The following is a 25,312-nucleotide window of genomic DNA, read 5'->3' on the forward strand; positions in this document are numbered from 1 at the left end:
ATTTCTTACACAACGTACGATTTCCGTTTAACGTCTCATTGTGTGTCGGATATTGTGGATGTGATTTGGTACAGCCTATTGTTCGTTACCGAGTGATGATTTGTATGGTTCTTATGCGCAGAGATATATCTCTGTGGGTCGTTATAACACAGGTGTTCTGTTTCCTAAACCTCGTGCCTGCTTACAAGTTACCACGCATGTAACTTTGTGGGTAAGAGCACACTGTATGCAACGGGAACCTATTTTTGTAACAAACGCGTATACCAACAAAGAGTGAACTTCGCTTTTACACCATTTTTGATTTCATTGGTATGCCTATTTAAGGTGTAAAATACGAACACATGGTACCTTGGGGTAAGATGGGATACCGTTAGCATAAAATTCCAATATTTTCCTATCGTGTTTTGAACAATTAATAACGCTATTATAAAAGTCGTGCGAGTATGATTATATTGTTCCGTAAATGTGCTTTGATTACTACGGAATTGGACATTAATGAGAATAAAACATGTCCCATCTTACCACACCCTACTTTACTTTACTAAGCGTTGATACGATCGCCACTTACAACATATGTCGTTTGATCTTTCCATATAAGGCGCGAAAGATAACTGCTGTCGGTCGAACCAAATAAGGCGTGATGACGTAAAGGTGGTGACAACTGGAGTTTGAGTTGTAGTATATAAGTGACAGCCATGGACCACAATACAACAAACTCACTTCAAGCATCCATCTCCACTTCTCAAGCAACCAAAAGAAAACAAAATGTCGGACTCCGAAGAAGACCAAACCGCGCTTGTGTGCGACAACGGTTCAGGATTAGTGAAATCTGGTTTCGCCGGTGACGACGCACCTCGTGCCGTCTTCCCGTCCATCGTTGGCCGACCTAGACATCAGGTAAGAAACCTTGTTTTATAATTAAATTGGTGTAACCACGGCCTACTAGAGATATCTATCTCAGGTCCCATCTCTAGTAGGCCGTGTTGTCACTTGTCTGACTTGCTTGGTGAGGCGGTTTTTAAAATACAAACTGAAACGCAGCCATTTGAACTTCTAAAATCGCTTCGATGTATTTATATTAGACGCACGTTCAAACACTGTACCGATCAAGTCGTAACAAATTAACTTTCCGAATAATTTCGTTATAAACGGGTATGGCGGCGTATAACCGGCCTGTGTTTTAGATATTGGCTAGCGGGGCGGCCACCGTTGTATAACACGATTGTTCTGTTTTAAACACCTCGTGCCCGATTTAAAAACCGATTGGAGTGCAATGTATTATACAACACATAATGTTTATGTAGGGTGTCATGGTCGGTATGGGACAAAAAGACAGCTATGTCGGTGACGAAGCACAAAGTAAGCGAGGTATCCTTACCTTGAAATACCCGATCGAGCACGGTATCATCACCAACTGGGACGACATGGAAAAGATCTGGCATCACACTTTCTACAACGAACTCCGTGTTGCTCCCGAAGAACACCCGACTCTGCTTACCGAAGCTCCACTTAACCCAAAGGCCAACCGGGAAAAGATGACTCAGATCATGTTTGAAACCTTCAACGTACCGGCCATGTACGTCGCCATCCAAGCCGTGTTGTCGCTCTACGCATCTGGACGAACAACAGGTAAGTTAATATAAATCACAAAAGCTATATCACCAATCACCAAAACTTATTTATCCATGCGCGGCAAATTAGATTTAAATTTGATTATTGGTGTATGGCTAACGAATTGGGTAACCTAAATTGATTATTGGTGTATGGCTAACGAATTGGGTAACCCATAAGCAGAGGGAACTATTGGCATTAAGTTTTTTTCTCCAAGGACACATATGCCACAATGGTAGCATCGCCGAGGCTCGATGCCAGAACCTCTGTGTTTAAGTGCACAGCTGTGTAAAAATATTCTTAAACGGCTTCCCATCTAACTTTAACTTAATCCACAGGTATTGTTATGGATGCTGGTGACGGTGTTTCACATAACGTTCCCATCTATGAGGGTTACGCGCTCCCGCACGCCATCGCCCGGTTGGATTTAGCCGGACGAGATCTGACCGATTATTTAATGAAGATCTTGACAGAGCGAGGATATTCCTTCGTCACAACAGGTAGAACGAATGCCTTTATAAGAAATCGTTTAGTAAACGTTTGCATAAAAATGGTTGATAGAATGCAAAAACAAATTTAGGTCATTCTATTGATGGACCAGGGGGTCACGCGGGTGTTAAGTGTTTTTGAAAGGTTTAGAAACATTGGCTTAGACTATGGGCTTAATGAAGTGCAGAGCAGATGTGTATTAGGTGTATTGTAAATGCATCAAAGTGTCTGTTGAAGTTCCTGCAACATTATGAAATGATGTGGCCACCAAGTAACAATGTAAACACAATGTGATGAAGTCTCGGCCCATGTAGTGACCGATACATATGAATTCAACCAAACTCTTCACAGCCGAGCGTGAAATCGTCCGTGACATCAAAGAGAAGCTTTGTTACGTGGCGCTCGACTTCGAGCAGGAGATGGCCACCGCAGCATCCTCCACCTCCCTAGAGAAGAGCTACGAACTTCCCGATGGTCAAGTCATCACCATCGGAAACGAGAGGTTCCGATGCCCGGAGACTCTCTTCCAACCTTCGTTTATCGGTAAGAAACGCAATATAAAGAACGAATGTAACATTGTGGAATAAGTGTAGGTTATATATCCTCTTTTGGTGGCAACTATAGTCGTTATAACACGGGTGTTCTGTTTCGCACACCTTTTCTTGACAACCCGTTACAATGGTGACAGCACCGGGCCTTGATCTCGGTATCCCTTGTTTAAGATGCGAGCATCCCAACCACTGACACGCGTCCATATGCCTAGAAATGCATTAACTCAACGTATTCTCAGGTATGGAATCTGCTGGAATCCACGAGACCACCTACAACTCCATCATGAAGTGCGACATCGACATCCGAAAGGATCTTTACGCCAACAACGTCCTCTCCGGAGGTACAACCATGTACCCTGGTATCGCTGACAGAATGCAGAAGGAAATCACTGCTCTTGCTCCCAGCACCATGAAGATCAAAATCATTGCTCCTCCAGAGAGGAAATACTCGGTCTGGATCGGAGGATCCATCCTCGCATCTCTCTCCACCTTCCAACAGATGTGGATCACCAAACAAGAATACGACGAAGCCGGCCCATCCATCGTCCACAGAAAATGTTTTTAGATTATAAACTTTGACACAACCCCCTCCAGCATATGGGCTTATTTAAATAAAACATTTCTACACGAATTTCTGGTCTTTCTAACAGACGCCGTCTAAAAAGTCAAAGCTAAGCAGTTCCGCACGTACTTACTGAAACAGGAAATAAGGGAACTCTAACCCAAATCTCAGATTTCATGGCGTGTCACGAATAGTGTATATTGTTCTAGTAAGTTTGGCCAACGTTATAAATAAGACCTAAATAGGCCGTCGAAACGTCAGGTAATCTCAAGGCGGGTTCACGGTTCACACTGGCGCCGATGGCTGGCGATTCGAAAAGTCTGGCGAATTTCCGACGTCACTTTTTCTATCGCTATAGCAGATTGCGAGCGACAAAATTTCGATTAGAATTAGTTTCTACTCTGCCGATTATCTTAAGCGATGAACGGCTTTGATGCGAAAAGTAACAAACCGCCCGTGGTGTGAACCCGCATTTAGAGCGGTTTTTGAACTACGATATACCTGGCAGAAACAGTTTATACATCAAAGAAATAAAAAAATATATATAGTGTTACAACCAAAATTAATTCATTAGCGGTAGTGCATTTATAAACAGAATGATTTCTTAATATTATAAGTTTTTAGGAAAGCGTGCCCATTATTTATTATGTTTTATAATGTTTCTATGAGTTTACGAATTTTAGCGTTGGGTGGTTAGCAACAAAACGTTTTGAAACTTTTAACTAAATATCTAAAATTAGGTTGTTTTTTGAAGATTACAGTCGTTTTGTATTGTAACTTAATATTGCTGTTGTTCTAGATATTTTAAGTTCTAGTAATGGACGTAACAATCGCGGAGAAACGTAATTATTACGTCGGCGAAACAAACAATCAGTTAAGAGAAGGATACGGAGTCTATTGTTATGCTAACAAATTCTTTCGTTATGAAGGGGAGTGGTTGAAGGGGAAGAAACATGGTTTGCATATTATGTGGTTGATAATGTAAATGCTAAAGTAATGGTTGATTGCTGTAAAGTATAAAAAATATGAAATATTTTCATATTTTTTAATATTTACCAACATATGTTACGGCAACAACAGTCGTTATAACACGGGTGGGTAATCCTGTAGCTCGTGGCCATCTAAAATTTTGGTTTCAAAATGTTCCTTAGGTCTCACTGATACCCGCTGTATAGTTTTTGTTTGAAAAAACTCGGGCATTCGTGTCGAAAATTAACTTTGTAAATGCGGGAAATCGTGCTGCGTCATCGTATTTTTCACACAAGGCTATAACGTTCTGTAACGTATGTAATATACCACTATTGTGACGTAACAGACCGTTATTGGGACGTAATAAATCGTCAACCTTACGCAAATCAAACGAATTACGTGACGCAGCACGATTATGTGCATTTTCAAAGTTAATTTTCAACACTTTTTTCAAAAAAAAATTATACAGTGGGTATCAGTGAGACCTAAGGAACATTTTGAAACCAAAATTTTAGGTGGCCACCAGCTAAAGGATCACCACACGGCCGACACGGGTGTTGTGTTTCATACACCTCATGCCTGCTTACAAGTTACCACGTATGTAACTTGTTTATCCTCGCATGGCGGGGCAACGACAGTCGTTATAACACAGGTGTTCTGTTTTATACACCTCATGCCTGCTTACAAGTTACCACGTATGTAACTTGTTTATCCTCGCATGGCGGGGCAACAACAGTTGTTATAACATGGGTGTTCTGTTTTATACACCTCGTGTCCGCTCACGAGTTACCACGTATGTAACTTATTTATCCTCGCATGGCGGGGCAACGACAGTCGTTATAACATGGGTGTTCTGTTTCGTACACCTCGTGCCTGCTTACAAGTTACTACATATGTAACTTATTTATCCTCGAATAGAGGGGCAACGACAGTCGTTATAACACGGGTGTTCTGTTTTATACACCTCGTGTCCGCTCACGAGTTACCACGTATGTAACTTATTTATCCTCGAATAGAGGGGCAACGACAGTCGTTATAACACGGGTGTTCTGTTTTATACACCTCGTGTCCGCTCACGAGTTACCACGTATGTAACTTATTTATCCTCACATGGCGGGGCACTGACAGTCGTATAACACGGGTGTTCTGTTTCATACACCTTGTGCCTGCTTACAAGTTACCAGGTATGTAACTTATTTATCCTCGCATGGCGGGGCAATGACAGTCTTTATAACACGGGTGTTCTGTTTCATACACCTCGTGCACCTAACATACAAGTTGTTTGTAATTCATTCAATATCCTGACATTGCTTACATTCCCCACTCACAGGACATGGCAAGTTATTAATGGGAGATGGTTCATATTACGAGGGCGAGTTCAAGGACGGTGAGATCGACGGACATGGTTATCGTAAATGGGAGAGAACGGGTGATGATTATTCAGGGGAATTTTTAAAGTGAGTTCATTGTTTTGGCGCAATGTAATTTATATAAAGCATTTGTTTCATAAGTTATTATTAATCACTAAAAGTTAGCGACAAACTTTGAAGCTTGATATTTATGCAAGTGATGGTTGCGTGTTTAGTGGCTTCCATTTTAACGGAAGAATACCATGTTTGGTGCTCAATAATCATATAGGTATATGTCTTTGGCCAAGAAATGACATTTCACATCAGTTAACTTTGGCCTATATCACAATCATTATGTTATGATGGCGATGAGTAAATGTAAATACGAATGCAATTATCGCATCATAATACTTCATTCTACGAAGGGGTGAATTACACGGGCATGGCGTGATGAACTACAACAATGGGAGTCAATACAGGGGTGAGTTCTGTAACAATCAACGTCATGGTACAGGGGTTCTTACTGATAGAGACGGCAATGAATATGAAGGAGCTTGGTATAAAAACAAGAAGCATGGACAAGGTGTACAAACCTATTTGTAAGTTTTTTCTTCTTTGGACGAAATTTTTATTAAAAATTTTTAAGTTTTGTGTAAAGTGTTTTATATTTTTATTTTCAAATTAAGGATTTTAGAATATTTACATAAGTTGTTGAGTATTTATATGTTTACTTTAAGTTAAATTAATATCAGAACTTTAAGTTAATAATAAAGAATGAGAAGCTCTCGCTTTGTATTATGCATGGCTGCATTTTAATGGAATTATGTCGATGCTTTAAAAAGTCAAAATAAGTTGCATGATCAGTTGTTTATAACTATACCATCTTTTAAGGTAAATTAACTTGTTTGTATTAACAACGGCGTATTTATACCATCCTTGGCGCAGCCAGGAAAAATAAGGGGGGGGGGGGGGGGGTTTAAATCAAAAAATTAAAAAAAAAATTATGTTTTAATTTTTTTTTACATTTTTTGAGGGTTTAACAGGAGGGGTCGCGACCCCCTAAACCCCCTGGCTGTGCCACTGCTTGTTGTAAAGCTTATTATTAGGGATGTGCTGAAGTTGAAAAAGCTCGGGTTCGCCGAGCGCCGAGCTTCAACGAAAAGCTCGGCACGAGCCCGAGTCCGAGCACCTATGACGTCATCAAGGAGAAAGGCGTACGATAATGCGTTCCTATTCAGCCGAAAAGCGTCGCTAATCAAAATAATACAGAACACGTGGTTTGCGGTTACAGACGCGTCTCGTTTCGTGATTTCTACTGTTGCAAAATGTAAAATTCATACAAAAAGTATTTAATTAAAAAAATATATATACTTGTTACAGCCAGTGGCGCAACTGGCAAGTTTCTACGCATGTTCATCTTGGATATGGTAACGATTATTTACGTCAGAATAAACCTTTACGATCGTTACATCACAAACGAGATTGTTGAAAACAATCGTGTTTTATTCGCTTCTATACGATCTGCAGTTTGTGTATAATTTTTGTTTCTGATGATTAGTTTAAATGCAGGTAAATCGCGATTATCGATTATGAGTTTTAATTGGTGGAAATATAAGAGCGAGGAGCGACGCTATCAGTAAATGGGAACCAACATAAATTGCAATATGATATTACAAAGTATCGTCCCGGCCGAGCTTGGACTGAAGCCAAAAAAACATCGTTTGATGGCACCGCACGAGAAACAGAGTTTCATTACATCATTTTTCACGAGAATAAATTCACAACGATTGCTTCGTTTGTTACGTGTGGAATGTATGCTACCGCATGCGTCTTCCTTTATTTCATACGCCGCGCAGAGTGTAAAAATGTGACGCTGATACACGATGGTTTGATCTCGTGGTTGGTTTGGCTGCCCAATTTGGGCAGTGGGCACATTCCTCCCGATTGTTATATTATGAAACGTCATAATTAATAGTTACCTTGCGATAGGACACCTGACGTAATAATTGAATGAAAAATTGTTCCAATTCCAAGCGAAGGAATGTTATATTGAATGCAACGCGTGTGTGTGTGCGTCTTAGCATTTTCTGGTTGCGTGCGTGTCTGCGGTTAAGGGGGCTGTCATGTGGTTGCAATACCGTGGTTGCAGCAATTTATAATATTTCATTATAAAAAAGTTAAAGAGTTTTTGGCTTTTTATTTAAAATCTGATACGAAATCATTGGGCGCTCGTGTAATTCGACACCGGCTGTAACTCGATACCGGCAAATTGCTGACGTTGCGATTCGTTACTTGCGAGAGAGCAAATTCACAACGAACGAAAAACAATTAAAGAGAAAGCTACGCTGACCAGTCTCGTTATCTCTTAGGAGCTTCACTTTTTTTTCATTTTTAATATTTTTCGCTCTCGCGTGCAACATTGTAGCATAAGGCTCGGCGCTCGGCCCAGTTTTCAGCCGAGCGCCGAGCATCAAAAAAGGAGACGCTCGGGCACGAGCTTTTGAGTTCTGGCTCGGCTCGGCACATCCCTACTTATTATCCTAATACATTATTACAGCAATGGTGATGAATACGAGGGTGAATGGGTTGAAGGCGCTCGACACGGGCATGGGGAACTTAACTGCGTTGATGGTTCAATATATGAAGGACAATGGAGAGCTGATATGTTTAACGGGGAAGGTAGGTGTTGATGTATTTATGTTTGGTTATGGTAGCGGAGGTCGGATATTGTACAGATATTAAAGGGTACTGATGCAATAATAGTTTCTGTGACATTTTGACAAGATTACAAAAAGTTTATCATTAGGCAAAAAATGTCGCATAAGACAAAAAAACTACTCACAAAGTTACATACGTGGTACCTTGTAAGCAGGCACGAGGTGTATGAAAACTAGCAGCGGTGTTATAAGCACTTTCACTTTTTGGAATAAATAAGTATGAGTTACAATTATTAATTCAATTTCTGAAGTTTCCCAATCAGTGTATTCACAATTATAACAATAATGTCAATTACACTATAATCAATATATTCATTTCACATACCTTGAACTTGCCCCAAATAAATCAAAAGTAATGAATCATCATATCATGGATCATTAAGATCTTAATCACATTTGAAGCCATGTGTACATTAGATCCATTCAACAGGTAGTATGGTCCATGCAAGTGGAGTAACATACGAAGGTCTGTGGATAAATGGGAAGCCGGCAGCAGAAGGAAAGGAGATCGTTGTTCGATTACCGACCAACCAAACCCATATTGAGGTTCCACAAGGAAAGAAGTTTTCACTCCAGTTTGAAATCGTGGATGTGAATAAAGAGCCCGTTGTTGGTGGGTGGTGTGGGGGTTAAAATGGGTGAGGCAACCACAAAGTAATATACACGGTAACTTGTAAGCTGGCATGAGGTGTATGAACACCAGTGTGATAACGACTGTCGTTTTCCGGCCACGCGAGTATACAGTAAGTTACATTCATTCATTGGTAGTTAAAATGGGTGATGTATGCCAGGGGAATGGAGTGTATACCCCATTGAGGCAGTTTATAGACACTCGATAATATAGATTCTATTCTATAAGGGGGTGAAGTCTTCAGTGAGACACACCTGAGACCTGGGAGTTAAACCAAAGTTATTTTATTACCCTTAGAAATAAACTTGGGGTGTACTTTAAATATGAACAAAATTAGGAGTTGATAATACATGGGTTTGTCGTTGGCTTGTACATCATAGGATTTGTAAATTGTTTGTTAAATTACCTGGTATATTCATACACCTCCACCCAGGTGTCCATGGAAGGGAGTTCCGCATCACAGCTGGATATCGATATCTTCCACCATCTAAGCAAGGAAACCAATCCATACTTGAACTTATTGAAGACATGGAGGAAAAACCAATCACTACACCTTTGTGAGTTGTTGAAGGGTATCGTGGGAAATTTATATTTAGTTCAGTGTCGTGACACAGTGGTAATGGGACCTGCCTCTGGACTGGAGGTTACGGGTTAAAGGCTCCATGCTGTCACAACTGTGGGCGTATGTGTCTTTGGGTAAGACACCTAACAGCATTTGCTCCAATCCAGTGGTCACTAATGGGTTGTTCAAACTGTCATGCATGTATAAAACAATCACCCACATAGTTATATACATGTAGAAATGAGGTGTATGAAACAAAACACCAGTAACATCTTGCAGGGAAAAACAAGCATTAATATATACAATGATATACGCCCAAATTAAATAGACTGTGATATACACCCATACATACCACATACTACTGTCCATGTAACTAGTTTGCGTTACAGCGGCTACGATGTATTGCCGTATCCACTCCTTGAAAATGTTGGGGTGTCCGAAGAAACAGATGAAATTATAAAGAACAAACACAGAATGAGCCCGGGTAATGCAAGGTATGGTATGTGTATTGTTAACACGTGGTGTAGTCTGTATGAGTGTATGTTGGGGTGATGGGCCAGGCTTGGTCTTAAATGATCAGTGTTTGAAACTATTATACTTGGTAGCGACATTAGTAAAGTAACATGTGTGTAATATACAAGGAGCACAACATGATTGATGTTATTACCCTGTTCCAAGAAACACTGTGGAAAAGTTAAACAGTAACAACTTAGTTAAAGTAGAACCACTACAAGCCCACTATTATTAGATTTCGCTTCTTTTTTTATAAATAAAGTACATTAGTGTATAATCTATCAAACAGAATATTTGGTGAAGAGACGATCCATGAAACGCATTCAACAGAACCTCATAAGAACGAAGATGAAGTTGAACCCGATGATGGGTCCATTATATCAGGTGGCTTGTATGTGGGGTGTAACAGTGTGTTTGTTGTTGATTGTAACATGGGTTCTCTAATTATGTGCCAATGTTTTATTATCTCAAAGGCGTCACTACTTTTACCCGGTTTCCACACCAACTAAGGATACAAAGCTATGTCTACTTGTTTTGTGTTGGCGATAATTTTCTATCAGTCTTGATATATTGTACTTGCATTAATTTTGTGCTTACAGTTATTAAGTGTTTTTTAGGTGTAAATTCTGATGGGTCAGGATAAAATAGTTCAAAAAAAAATAATAATAATTTTCGATAAAAATAACTTCTGATCCGATTTTTTTGTTGTTTTACCTGGAAAACTTTGGCAGACAACAGACACATTCAAAGCGAAGTGATGCTCAGTGTTGAAGTGGATGATGTTGATGTAACTTCCTCCATCAACCCCCCTCCTGCTCCACAGAGATCCGCACCTGATGGGAGCGTCGAGTTCAAGGATCTTTATCTTCCATCTGCACCACCTACGTACAGACCTTTGTTGTTAGATGAGGTAACTCCCGCTAGCTCTGTTGCTTCTTCAAGAAGAAGCGTCGGGCAGTCTTCTACTTCTTCTGTAAGATCGGAGAAGGTGTGTCTGCATGGTAGGGAGAAATGTCCACAACATTAGTTTAATTACACCATCCATCCATTAGTGTAGATATCTTGGGGTGATGGGTCAATTGTGGCCTAAATCGTAGGGCCCATTGAGCGCCACACTGCGGGACCTCACCCACATAGAATAGATTAGTGTAATTTATACACCATTAATTAGTGTAGCCATCCTCCTAATTAGCACCCATTCATTAGAACGCATGGTTCAATTTAGTTCAGCTTTTAGATTGAATGCATGTTTAGAAGACACCAGGTTCAAAGCTTAATGCTGCTACAATTGTGGGCGTATGTGTCTGTGGGCAAGACTTGTAACAGCAATTTCTGCAACTCAGTTGTTGCTTATGGGTTGTCACAATTGTCAGCAATACGTTAAAACAATCATAAAACAATCACCTGCAAATTTACATACCTGGTAATTCTTAAGCGGGCACGAGGTGTATGAAACAGAACACCCGTGTTATAACGATTGTCGTTTCCCCGCCATGCAAGGATAAATAAGTTACATACGTGGTAACTTGTAAGCGGACACAAGGTGTATGAAACAGAACACCTGTGTTATAACAACTGTCGTTGCCCAGCCATTCATAAATAAGTTACATACAAGTTCCATGTGATGATAAGCATAAGCATTACAGGTTGTTGTTCTGTCCACTACACATGATCCAATCACTTTAAAAAACAACTCAGATCCTTGGACTTCCAATTTCCCGTCAAATAACACATACTTGTTCAACCCCAACATAACCAACTCCCTCCCGTTGCAATTCCAGGGTAAACGTTCCAAGGGAAGTCGTAACACAAGTGCGGCATCAACTTCCAGCACGAGCGTCAACGAATCTAAACCGGGGAAAGCAGGGAAAGCTAAGAATGAAGAAGAAAGAGGAGCTAAGCCAGGTGGGGGTTGGGTAACATTGGCGCCAAACCTGGGGTGGCAGGGTTACTATGGGATTTTCTACACTGCATTAATCAGTAAACATAGGAACCAAACCAGCTTCAAAGAGATGCGGCAATTATTCCTATATTGTAACAAGTTTGGTGCCTATATTGGTTGTATTGTATGGCATTGGGTGTGGGGTATGCAATGAATGGAGAAACACCTCAGTTATATAACTGATGACGGGAAACTACATCCATATGTGAATTGTTTGGTGAATACATAAAATATTTTTTACAGGCAGTATATACTGTAAGTATAAAGTCAGTCTAAATTATTGTAGTTGGTGATTGGTCTTAGTTTCGTTATTATGGCAAGCTGGAGGTGTAATAAGAGTAAGCGTAAGTGTATAAGCCATCATATATGGTACAAAACACCCATATTTAATCCTGTAAAGCATCCTAACTCAACAGTAAGCATAAGTGTATGAAACCACCATGTATAGTTAGACTTTAGTTTTAGAACAAAGTTATAAACACCAGGCAGGGGAAGCCCAAGAAAGAAATCTCGTGAGACAAAAGTGAAACAAAGTAAGAAAAGCGGGTTGAAGCCAACGCAAGTAGAACAAGTGGTTTGTGTGGAAAAAAAGGTTGTTGAAAAGAAAGAATTTACCAATTCTATGTTCGCTCTAACAGGTATTCTATCACCATGCTTGAATATATGTATGTAACTTGTTTATCTTTATCTACAAGTGGCTGGGCAACGACAGTCATTATAACACAGGTGTTCTGTTATATACATGTTGTACTCGCTTACGAGTTACGGCTTCTGTAACTTAATTAATATTTATCCTCGCATAGCTTGACAACTGTCATTATAACGCTATACATCCAACCACAGGTGAATATTTGATGATCGTCACTGAAGTGACCAACCCCCCTTTCCTGGGTGACAACTTGCCACCTGCGTTCGTGGTTGTCAAAGTTACAACTCCTAAAAAGGCCATAAAGAAACCGACCGGGAAGCGTCCAAGCTTGAATTGAAACTCCATATATTTTTATAAATATTTTATTTGTTAAACAAAAACAAACATGTTTCACAATGACTTTACAAAGTTAAACACAAGTGTCCCTGAATGCAGTTTAATTATCTTGGCACAATACTAATAATGATATGAAATGCATATTTTCACTGCGGTTAACAAATATTTGTTTACGTTATTTATATTTACCAGTTGCGATATTCTTTTGTTACGCCCAGCAGCAAAATATTTCGCGCAAGAAATAAACATGAAATAATTTCCTATCGTGAATATTTAAAGTAAAGCGCAAACTTTCGATTTTGATTTTTTTGAATCGACGACTGGCACAACGGGATTAGGGCGACTCAGCACATCTTCAAATAATCCCGTCTCTAACATTTCCTGCTGCCAGGGTATTGCAACTCTGGTAACAGATAATATTGATTACTGGAACCAGCTGCACTTGTAAAAAAGTTTATTTTATTTCACCAACGATTCATCTGCCATGCACATGACAAAGATACTTTTTCTATATTTTCCGGTTTTTCTCGTGTATGGTTTACTATATCCTACCTGATGATGTCTCTCAGGTTGGCAGATGAAATATATTGATTAAATAAAACTAATGTTTTTTTTCCGGAGAGCAATTTCCAATATTACACCAACCTATCAACATTATACAAAACTAACCTTCCTGATGAAAACTTTTTATGAAAATCCGTGTCTTCTTTGGTGAGCACGACACCTTTGGCTTCGCTTCCAAGTCTAAATATGTGGTTTAAAAGACATTAGGTAACTTACATGCGGTGGCTCTTATTTAAAATCCAGTCGGCAGAGTATGGTGTTTCTTGACAGATCTCGCGCATGCAAGACGGTTATTTATCGCGTGCGTGCGTGGTATCGTTAGAAATCGACAAGCAAAGCACATACATTTCAAAGCCACATTACGAAATCCACTTAATCTAGGGTACCTAATAAAACTACGGGTTGCAAACGGTTGCAGATAATTTGGTTATTTTGAAAACTCAAAAACCATTCGAGGTATCGGACCAAAAGTTGGTTTGTTAAACTCAAATGGTTATTTGACATCTATTGGACGTGGCCGCGTTTCTGGTCGAAATAACCAAAATATCTGCAACCTGTAGTTTTATTAGGGACCCCTTAATTTAATACATATTTTTTTTACTGTTTATTTAATTGGCGTATGTGGGATGTGGGACAAAGTGTTGCTTGCAAAACCAAAAGTTTGTAAAAAAAATCGTTTAAAATCATTAATAGATATATATCCATACAATTGCCCAATCTGCCTGTAACCTTATCAGGCTGTTATACCAAGTACCTAAAGTTTGAAATAATAATCATAGCAAAAAATAACAAGCATTATGCTATGTTAAAAAATAGGGACTAATTGTATAGAAAATATACCTCAGCCTCCCATACCACCCCCTAGATACGCCTGTATTGCTACAAACCTGATATCGGAAACATCTTTGGCGTAAACTTGTCGTGGGTCAGGAACAAAAGGCGGCGGTATGACCCCGGCTTCCAACCTCTCCCAATTTAAATCAGCAAAATATGGATGTCTTTTTATTGCCTCCGCTGATCTGGGGCGCAAAATAAACATTATTAAATAGATTTAATTTTATTTCGTCCCCATTCGTGTCGTACTACAAACTACTCACTAACTGCTTATCATTTAACGCACACGCTTCGAAGACCATGCTTGCCACATACGAGCACAAACCAGTTCGTATTTACCGCCAAGAGCGAACAGCGCCACCAACGGGCTGATAACCTTACAGCGTTCAACCACAAGAGGCCGCTACAATACCACAATACTAACGCCAATGGAACGTAAAATTAAACGCTTCTACCCAGAACGTTACGTTTTCAAAAAGGCCTGCATAACACGAATTCTATTTTCTTGGTTTGAGTTGTGAACATGTTGGGTTTAACAGCCACGCTTTTATTTGACACTCGTTTTCACCGGTAGCTTGTTTTTTTTGTGTATTCATTAATTTTATCTTTGCTATCGTATGCGAGGGAGTAAATAAAATTCATATTATAGTAGAATGGTAGAAGATAGGACACCTTTAGCACTTAATATCTAAATATCTTGATCGTGGATTAACAATGGTCTAACTATTTTAATGTATGGCTGACAATTCAGACAACCCATTAGTGACCGCTGGGTTGAAACAATTTATGTTAGGTGTTTTCCCCAAAGACACCTACGCCAGCCCACAATGGTAGCAGCGACGAGCTTTGAACCTGGAACCTCTGGGTTAGAAGCAGGCGCGCTAACCACTTTGCCACGGCTACGTTATACCGTATCCTAACACTTACTTTTCGTCACCAGCCAACCGATCTTCAACCTTCTTAACCAACAGTTTATCAATAAGATCGACCAACGAGGGTTCGTGGGTTTTCTTGAACTTATGTTTTTCGTTGATTGTTTTCTCCGCTGTTGATTCCACGCAATGTTTCCTCTTGTTCTGTTAAATATAACATTGCAAGTAAGTAGGAAACCATAAGCACATAACATTCCATATTTCCTGATCGTGATTTCAATGTTAACAGTGCTCCTTTAGATTCGTGAGAATGTATAATTCTGTTGACTGTCTTTGTTGTTTTTTTACAAAATGGGACGATAAAAAAGAATGCAAACATGTCCCATTTTACCCCAACCGCTGTGCGGCGACATAACATTGAGAGCTCAATGTGCCGTGTGTCTTAATAAAAGACATTTGACGGCAACTGATTCAACCCAGTGGTTACTTATGGGTTGTCTAAGTTGACAGCCAAACAAAAACACAATCACCCAAGTTATATGTGTGTGGTAACTCGTATATAAGCGGACACGAAGTGCACAAAACAGAAAATTCGCATTATGATGACCATCGTTGTCATATATAAGTAAAATTCATTGATTTTACTTTACGTCTGCTTAAGCATATGGTTAAGAACTCTCTGCTTTATCGACCAGCAGATCTTATAATCCCGACTTATAAGGTCGATAACGAAGCATTGTGATGCAATTTGATGTACGCGTCTTTGACAATAATATATGACTATGCTTGTGTAAAGCAAAATATTTCATTAAAACTGTCGGCGACTATGACATGTTTAAACTCGCAGAACCACTCACAAAGTTACATACGTGGTAACTTGTAAGTGGGCACGAGGTGTATGAAACAGAACGCTTGTGTTTTTACGACTGTCGTTGCCCCGCCATGTGAGGATAAATAAGTTACATACGTGGAAACTTGTAAGTGGGCACAAGGTGTATGAAACAGAACACCCGTATTATAACGACTGTTGTTGCCCCGCCATGTGAGGATAAATAAGTTACATACGTGGAAACTTGTAAGTGGGCACAAGGTGTATGAAACAGAACACCAGTGTTATAACGACTGTTGTTGCCCCGCCATGTGAGGATAAATAAATTACATACGTGGTAACTTGTAAGCTGGCACGAGGTGTATGAAACAGAACGCTTGTGTTTTTACGACTGTCGTTGCCCACCATTCATAAATACAAGTTTATTTATTAAAGGTATAAACTATCTTCCGGGCATATCGTAATTTTAAAACAGCTTTTTTTGTCAATTTACCCCGATGAGAACAAGGCTACCTTTAAACGACATCGAAAAGGTCGTACGAAAATAAATGACTAGAAGAACTATTTTAATCGTTCATTTATCTCATAGGTTTATACATCCTAACCCTTTACCTTGCCCTTTGACACGAATGGTCCTCTCGCTTCAATCATTTCAAAGATTGTGCAACCCAATGAAAACCAGTCCACCCCATATGAATATTGCTTACTTTGCAACATCTCAGGCGGCATAAACCCGATTGTTCCCGCCCTGCCTACAATAAAAACACGGTTGTGTTCATGCTGTTCAAGTCTTATGTGGTATAAATAAAAAATAGATCTTCTGGTTATTGTTTGTTTTGTAATTTAAAACGCATCGGTTCTGGCTAGAATATATCTTTTAGAAATAACATATTTATCACGAGTCACGACCGAATGTCATAATAAAACAAAGTGAATAGATAAATATAAAACAAAGTTTTTCAGAATATAAAAACAAAGTAAAGAGATGGGAATTCACTACAAAGGTGATTATAACTCGCTAACATAAATCAGCATCGGTTAAAAAGCGTGAATGAACTCTGCTGTACACGTCAACAAACATAGCGCATCAAATATTAATAATACACGAGCGACATACCGTCATGTTCTACCTTTCTAAACATACAACCAACGTTAAGCTCACCTTTTGTTTTCTCTCCTTCACCAAGTATACAAACCAACCCAAGGTCGGCCAACCTTACGTTCCCCTTGTCGTCCAACAACACGTTCTCTGGTTTCATATCCCTAGAACGTAAATCGTTTAAGTTCTAATGGCAAAAGTGAGTGAATGAATGTAATTTATTTAACCTCGCATGGCGGGGCAACGACAGTCGTTATAACACAGGTGTTTTGTTTCATACACCTCGTGCCCGTTTTTTTTTTATTTCATACACCTCGTATTTTGTATGCTTGACATAACTAACAAAGGAACGTATGTATGATTCTGTGACGAACCAACATCAATCAACTTGGAACCCGCTATCTTCTCAACCATTCTGTCACGCTGGTAAACAGTCGAATTTGCCGCCACAACCACAGTTAGACATAACACAGTTACCCCAACACCCCACCAAACGACCTTATTGTACCACCCCACCACCAACCTGTACAAAATATTCTCCCGATGTAAATGATCCAACCCGAGAATAATCTGAGCTGAATAAAACTTCGTCCTTTCGGGGGTGAGGCCTCTCTTCTTTCCATCTGAAACAATATATCGAATCATTCTACAGTAAAGTCGGAAAATCCCTTAGAATAACTCATTTAAACCAGGCTGGAGATGGTGGTTCATGCTTCATACTGTTTTATTGATCTATTCGGTTGTAAACAAACATTATTTACAGAATTATATAACCTTATCCTCACTGCTACAAAAGTGAGTTGTTAATTGTTAAAAACACGATCAGGAAATATGGGATATTATGTTCTGACAGTATCTATCTTGTCCCAACTTACAATATTCATGCCAGGTCTATAAACGTGGTTTATAATAAGTTATTCATGGTTCAATTTTTACGCTCTGATAATACAAGAGATTGAACACCATCAATATATCTACATGGTGGTGGTAACCTTCCTTTTAATTTAGCTGAATGAATGTAACTTATTTATCTTCGCATGGTTGGGCAACGGCAGTCGTTATAACACGGATGTTCTGTTTCATACACCTCGCGCACGCTTACAAGTTATACCACGTATGTTCGCTTTGTGGGTGATTGTTTTTATGTATGGCTGGCAATTAAACAAGCCATTAGCGACCACTGGGTTGAATTTTGCCATTACGTGTCTTGCCCAAGGAGACATACACCCCTAATGGCGGCAGCGACGAGCCTTGAACCAGTAACCCCGAGGACTTACCTTCGTTAGTCTCGTAGATATGAAACCTCAAGTCACCCGCCCCCATCAACGTCATCACCAAGTTGAGATGATTCTTATTCTCGTAAGCGTAAGTTAGACTCACAACGAAGGGGCTGCATGCAAATATAACACAGGTTTACGCAATGTAAATAGTGACTTCAATCAGTTTAGTAATTAGTTGGCAAACTGAATGTAAATTGATTTAGCCTCGCGTGGCCAGAAAATGACAGTCGTTATAACACAGGTGTTTTGTTTCATACACCTCGTGCCAGCTTACACGTTGCCAAATATGTAACTTTGTGGGTGATTAATATTTTTGCGGATTGTTTTATTTGTTTATGTATGGCTGATAATTTAAACAACCCATTAGTGACGACATTTATTGTTAAGTGTCTTTCCCAAGGATACGTATGCTCACAATGGTAGCAGCGACAAGCCTTGAACCCATTATCGTTGGGTTAAAAGCAGGCGCGCTAACCAACTACCACATGTGTTTCGTGTTGCACACAGTCACGCCCACAGTGGTGACATCATCGAGCCTCGAACCAAACTAGTCTTTGATAAACGGCGTCGGCGATATTAGAACATCACACAACAACACCCATCTATGACATCACAACACCCATCTGTGACATCACAACACCCACCTATTCACGGCTTCCAACGTAATCTTCTCCGACATGACGACACCTTGTGCGTGCATTTTCTTCATCTTCCGTTTATCGATTTTCTTACAAGCGTACATCTTGCCAGTCACCTTAACCTGCGAGGACGATTTGTTTATTGTTATAAAGTATGCGGCCATTATACTCCATATGGGTGAGATCTTACAGTGAGGCATGCCATGGAACTTGAGATAAAGTTCAGATCTGGCCCATCACTCTCAATTGTATAAGCTGTTGGGAAACATATATTTCCACCCCTTATAGACGGGACACCTTCAGCACATAATACCTAAATATCCTGGTCGGAATTTTAACAATTAACAGCGGTATGTGGGAGTCGTGAGGATACGGTTTATAATTTTTTGAATGTTTTTTGTTTACTACCGAATTGGATGAGAAAATAAAATGAAACGCCTTCCCATCTTCCCTCACCCTACTACAATGCGCAAAACTCACTCTTTTCTTTTAATTGCATCACAACTGTTTTACCTAAATACAATTCACATAAGCTAACTTATGCTGCGTCGTGATTTAGCAGCCACACTTTTATTTAACACTTTTTCTCAAGTAGTTTACACCCGTAGCGTATTTTAACGACTGTCGTTTTGTTGCTAATTTCCTTCTCTTCGTTTTTTTTATATAATATTCTATTATTCTACTCGAAGAAAATAATACAGTAAATATTTTCCAGTTTGATTAATTGCAAGCAGTATGTGTATTGTCGAAATGTTTTTTATACCATAATACTGTGGAGTAAGATGTCATGTCCCCATTTTACTCCACAGTATTATAGTAGGGTGAGAGAAGATGGGACACCTTTAGCGCATAATATCCAAATATCCAATCGTGTTTTAAACAATTAACAACGGTCTATGGGAGTCGTGAGGATATGGTTTTATAATTCTTGGAATGTTCTTTGTTTACTACCAAATCGGGCAAGAAAATAGAACGAAAAGGTGTCCCATCTTCCCCCACCCGACTATAACGCACGTTACCTGGTAAGCATAAACTTCCCCGAACCCCCCTTTGCCCAGAAGACGGAATGGATGGAAGTCTTCCTCCATGACTTCTTCCTTCTCTTTCCATTTCCATCGCAGAAAAGTCTTGAATTGTTCGCTTGATTTATAAAGTGGGTAAACATGTTCAGCCAAGTAAGGTTGGACTTCCTTCTTGCATCGCTGGAAAGCTGTTTTAATGTAATGATGCCTGGGGAGTGGTTGAGTTGGTCAGAGTGAGTTGAAGCAGGCATTTAATAAATAAAATAAAAGAAAGGTTATTTATCTTTTTAAATACAATAGCACAGATCAAAAACAACGAAGGGAATTAGCAGCAAAACGAAAGTTAACGCGCTATCGGTAAAAGTATTAGAAGCAGCTTCAATTAAAAGGCGTGGCTGTTAAACTTAAACAATATAAATACTAGCAATAATATAATAGAGTATTTTTTGTTAGTTATATTTGTGTACTTTAATATCGTATACGAAGACATATTTAATTTTTAATCAGCATTTCCACCATATTTTATTGCTATTCTGTAACTTTGAATTATATAATGTACTAACATAACATAGATTTTAGAATATTTAATTTTCTAGAATAAAAACCTCTTTTCTACGTCAGAAAGATGGTTTATGACGAGTTCGGGTTGGTTCATTGCGCTTAGTGACGTCACAGAGGTAGCAGCAGTTTCATCTGAAGCTGAAATATTATGTTTGATGGTATTTCATGTTAATCTTTATATACCTCGCATAGTGAGGCAATGACAGTCGTTATAACACGGGTGTTCTGTTTCATACACATCGTGCCCGCTTACAAGTTACCATGTATGTAACTTATTTATCCTCACATGGCGGGCAACGGCAGTCGTTATAACACGGGTGTTCTGTTTTATACACCTCGTGCCCGCTTACAAGTTACCTCGTATTTAACTTATTTATCCTCACATGGCGGGCAACGGCAGTCGTTATAACACGGGTGTTCTGTTTTATACACCTCGTGCCCGCTTACAAGTTACCACGTATTTAACTTATTTATCCTCGCATGGCGGAGCAACAACAGTCGTTATAACACGGGTGTTATGTTTCATACACCTCGTGCCCGCTTACAAGTTACCACGTATGTAACTTATTTATCCTCGCATGGTGAGGCAATGACAGTCGTTATAACACGGGTGTTATGTTTCATACACCCCGTGCCCGCTTACAAGTTACCACGTATGTAACTTATTTATCCTCACATGGCGGGCAACGGCAGTCGTTATAACACGGGTGTTCTGTTTTATACACCTCGTGCCCGCTTACAAGTTACCACGTATTTAACTTATTTATCCTCACATGGCGGGCAACGGCAGTCGTTATAACACGGGTGTTATGTTTCATACACCCCGTGCCCGCTTACGAGTTAACACGTAGGTAACTTATTTACCCTCGCATGGCGGGGCAACGACAGTCATTATAACATGGGTGTTCTGTTTCATTCACCTCGTGCCAGTTTACAAGTTACCACGTATTTAACTTATTTATCCTCGCGTGGTGGGGCAACGACAGTCGTTATAACACGGATGTTCTGTTTCATACACCTCGTGCCCACTTACAAGTTACCACGTATGTAATTGTGTGGGCGATTTGTTTATACATTCATCAATAGACTACATTCAACAAGTTCTATGGGGATTTATGGATACTGCATTAAAATATTCAATATTTTTACACTAAATTTAACAATTAGTAACACACTTTTGAGTCGTGAAGATATTTTTATATATTTCTGTAAATCTTCTTCGTTTACTATTGAATAAGACGATAAAAGAAAGTGAAAACATGTTCCATTTACCCTACTATATAAAGCTGGGTAGTGAAAAAGGGCCATCTTTTTACTTTAATTTTTCGTCCCATTTTGTAATAAACAAAAATCATTCAAAGAATTATAAAACCATATCCTCACGACTCCCATAGACCGTTGATATTTGTTTAAAACAAGATCAGGATATTTGAATATTATGTGCTGAAGGTGTCCCATCCTACTATATGGCCACAACCACCAATACTTACTTTTCCCAGTCTGTATAAACCTCAAGACATCATCCGAAGGTAAAGAATCTCCTTGTACAATTTCAACGCAAGCTTTCTTCAATTGATCAGAAACCGATGTAACTTCATACGGAGCTTCCGGTTTGAGGTATCCATTCACAACGCATTGGGATGCATCAGATCTTTCCTCCAGTGATGCGATCTAGAATACAAACTAATGTTAGATTCCCTTGTTCTATATAAGTGAGGGTATAGTAGAGGGGGGAAGATGGGACACAGTTTCATTCCATTTTCTCGCCCACTTGTTAGTAAACAAAGAACATTCAAAGAATTATAAAACCGTATCTTTACGACTTTCATAGACCGTTGTTAATTGTTTAAAACACGATCAAGATATTTGTATATTCTGTGCTAATAAAGGTGTTCCATCTTCCTCAACCCTACTCTATATCAAGTTGTCTAGCGTTATCAAATGGCCCATTACCCCAACATTGTATATGCACATTCTATTCTATATGGGTGAGGTCCTACAGTGAGGCATGTCATGGGACCTGAGATTTAAGCCAGAGTTCGCCCATTACCCAAAAAGATTCCTTCTTAACTGTCTGTGAAGACGTAGTAACTACGTCATCATGTCGAGTGGCTAGTGTTACGTCATCGCTCTACGTCACAGAGTACTTGCCTCATACTCAACAATAGATCGAAGCATGGAATGTAAGTTCTTGACATCAGCTTCGGCAGAATGACAGAACTTCTTGAACATTTCTCTACCAATGGGTTGTTTTTCACAAAGTTGATGAAACTCGTACGCAGCCTTGGATTTCGGGTCGCTTCTTATGTTGTCTGGGGTTAGATTATGCATCTCTATGTCGACGAGTTTCGAAGCTTCATCGCACACGGATATGGCTGTGAAATATACCGGATAAACAATACGGGGATAATCCCCACAAATCCTAGATCACTTATCTTATCTTATTGTTTGTAGATTTATTAACGTAAATTACTATCCGCCCTGCTATACGATACGTTTAGGTAACATGTTACTCTTACATTGCAAGATCGCGTATTCGTGTTGTTAAAATAGCGGAAGGTCTTTGATTACAATTGGTAATTTTCTATGCGAGTAAAAAAGTCCCATGCATATTATGTCATACTATACGTCACATATTACGTCATCCTATACGTCACATACCCGGTAGAACGAAGCTTTTCCTATATTTATTATTGGATGGGTTGTTACTTTTAGCTTGCACCAATACAGTGTTCGCCATCAAGTCTTCAATACCACACATATCCATGGTTGCGGTTTAGGTGGTTCCCCTTCAAATGGAAGTGCTGAAGAAAAAGAATCTTTGTTTCCATATAATACAACATACATATATAGTACATTGGGGTAAGATGGGATACCGTTAGCACATAATATCCCATACAGAACTGTGGGGTAAGATGGGATACCGTTAGCACATAATATCCCACACAGAACTGTGGGGTAAGATGGATACCGTTAGCACATAATATCCCATACAGAACTGTGGGGTAAGATGGGATACCGTTAGCACATAATATCCCATACAGAACTGTGGGGGAAGATGGGATACCGTTAGCACATAATATCCCATACAGAACTGTGGGGGAAGATGGGATACCGTTAGCACATAATATCCCATACAGAACTGTGGGGTAAGTTGGGATACCGTTAGCACATAATATCCCACACAGAACTGTGGGGTAAGATGGATACCGTTAGCACATAATATCCCATACAGAACTGTGGGGTAAGTTGGATACCGTTAGCACATAATATCCCATACAGAACTGTGGGGGAAGATGGGATACCGTTAGCACATAATATCCCATACAGAACTGTGGGGTAAGATGGGATACCGTTAGCACATAATATCCCATACAGAACTGTGGGGGAAGATGGGATACCGTTAGCACATAATATCCCATACAGAACTGTGGGGTAAGTTGGGATACCGTTAGCACATAATATCCCACACAGAACTGTGGGGTAAGATGGATACCGTTAGCACATAATATCCCATACAGAACTGTGGGGTAAGATGGGATACCGTTAACACATAATATTCCATACAGAACTGTGGGGTAAGATGGATACCGTTAGCACATAATATCCCATACAGAACTGTGGGGTAAGATGGGATACCGTTAGCACATAATATCCCATACAGAACTGTGGGGTAAGATGGGATACCGTTAGCACATAATATCCCATACAGAACTGTGGGGTAAGATTTAAAAACATGTCCCATCTTACCCCACTTTATTGTACAGTGAAATACCTTTATACTTAGGTTCCCAATGCCGTTTGCTTTTGTTGGATGCAAGTTGTTCAGTATGAGATAAAACCAAACGATCCACGACCTTTAATTCAACCGCATCGTTATATATTTTCCTTATAAGTGGACGTATCTATCAGTTTCTGTGGATCTATATTTCTCAAGTTTAAATTTGAGTGAAACCGATAGTTTTTAAAATCTACACCTCATGCTCCCCGTCGAGCTCCAACACTTCTACTGCTACTATATATTGAAACACATTACTTCTGAAATCTTTGTAAATGATAGACTGTAGCTGCACCAAGCCTTGAACCCTCCACCCCTAACTCAAACACCACGCCCACCAACCAACTGCGTATAACTTATACTGCGGTTATGTTGTAACCGAAACCAATGTAATAACTTCAAACCTGTGAAAATATCCCTCAATATTACACAACGTAGCGTTTGTTTTGCTTCTTGCCTGTTTAGGTTTTTGCGTTATTACGTCTGTCGTTGTCCTGCCATGCGAGGATTATGAAGCGACACCCATACATACGTTTACACCTTTATTTATTTAGACATAAATGTATTTACTCATCTATTCACCTATTCAAATTAAAACTTCATTTATCTCATCATCTAAACTCAACTAACGTAATTCTCGATCCACAATTTAATATTCGACCTAAATATTTGTGGATTTGCGCCCTCATTGGTATCCATGTAAATAACTCGAGCTGTTCGCCATAAATATTTTATTGAACTTATCACTGAGGCTGCAGCGGTAACGTCACTATGTTAGAATTTCAAATTGAGCCAACGCAATGGAAGCGTTACCGTGTTGCACTTAATTATTAAAACAATTTGATCAAATATGACGCACGCCGGACTCGCAGCTCTATCTTACTGTGCCTTATGTTGGGCCTTTACAAATATTCTATAAGAGCTGCAGAATGTTGGGATATTAATCTCCATAAT

At 39.5% G+C, this 25,312-nt stretch overlaps 3 protein-coding genes across 6 annotated transcripts; 2 read left to right on the top strand and 1 right to left on the bottom strand.

Annotated features, from left to right (window-relative positions):
* Positions 1–692: 692 nt before the first annotated feature.
* LOC149743694 (actin, muscle) lies at positions 693–3,282 on the top strand. Its single transcript, XM_089882237.1, has 5 exons — positions 693–897; positions 1,305–1,629; positions 1,950–2,111; positions 2,452–2,643; positions 2,891–3,282. The coding sequence occupies exons 1-5, from the start codon at positions 766–768 to the stop codon at positions 3,214–3,216; spliced, it is 1,137 nt and encodes a 378-aa protein (XP_089738363.1). The 5' UTR covers positions 693–765; the 3' UTR covers positions 3,217–3,282.
* Positions 3,283–3,964: 682 nt separating this feature from the next.
* LOC149743695 (MORN repeat-containing protein 1-like) lies at positions 3,965–13,141 on the top strand. 4 transcript variants are annotated; one of them, XM_089882198.1, is made up of 12 exons: positions 3,965–4,169; positions 5,513–5,639; positions 5,957–6,130; positions 8,089–8,210; positions 8,679–8,861; positions 9,313–9,436; positions 9,831–9,935; positions 10,244–10,338; positions 10,686–10,942; positions 11,736–11,859; positions 12,382–12,534; positions 12,740–13,141. In XM_089882198.1, exons 1-12 carry the CDS (start codon positions 4,031–4,033, stop codon positions 12,880–12,882), a joined length of 1,746 nt encoding a protein of 581 aa, XP_089738324.1. In that variant the 5' UTR covers positions 3,965–4,030; the 3' UTR covers positions 12,883–13,141. The 4 variants fall into 4 exon arrangements, with proteins under 4 accessions (XP_089738324.1, XP_089738333.1, XP_089738342.1 ...); XM_089882207.1 differs by having other exon boundaries at positions 3,966–4,169; positions 10,686–10,864; XM_089882216.1 differs by lacking the exon at positions 12,382–12,534 and having other exon boundaries at positions 3,968–4,169.
* Positions 12,892–24,671, bottom strand: LOC149743696 (rhodopsin kinase GRK7-like). The gene is made up of 15 exons (XM_089882189.1): positions 24,356–24,671; positions 23,242–23,384; positions 22,732–22,955; positions 22,071–22,251; positions 20,625–20,718; positions 20,017–20,227; positions 19,004–19,119; positions 18,357–18,469; positions 17,603–17,702; positions 17,143–17,243; positions 16,593–16,732; positions 15,207–15,355; positions 14,333–14,464; positions 13,551–13,625; positions 12,892–13,284 (listed from the first exon to the last, which is right to left on the bottom strand). The coding sequence occupies exons 2-15, from the start codon at positions 23,345–23,347 to the stop codon at positions 13,155–13,157; spliced, it is 1,872 nt and encodes a 623-aa protein (XP_089738315.1). The 5' UTR covers positions 23,348–23,384; positions 24,356–24,671; the 3' UTR covers positions 12,892–13,154.
* Between the last annotated feature and the right edge of the window lie 641 nt (positions 24,672–25,312).

Source organism: Ciona robusta, chromosome 1 (genome assembly GCF_009617815.1).
Source record: "Ciona robusta chromosome 1, ASM961781v2".
In the NCBI taxonomy this organism is placed as follows: Eukaryota; Metazoa; Chordata; class Ascidiacea; order Phlebobranchia; family Cionidae; genus Ciona; species Ciona robusta.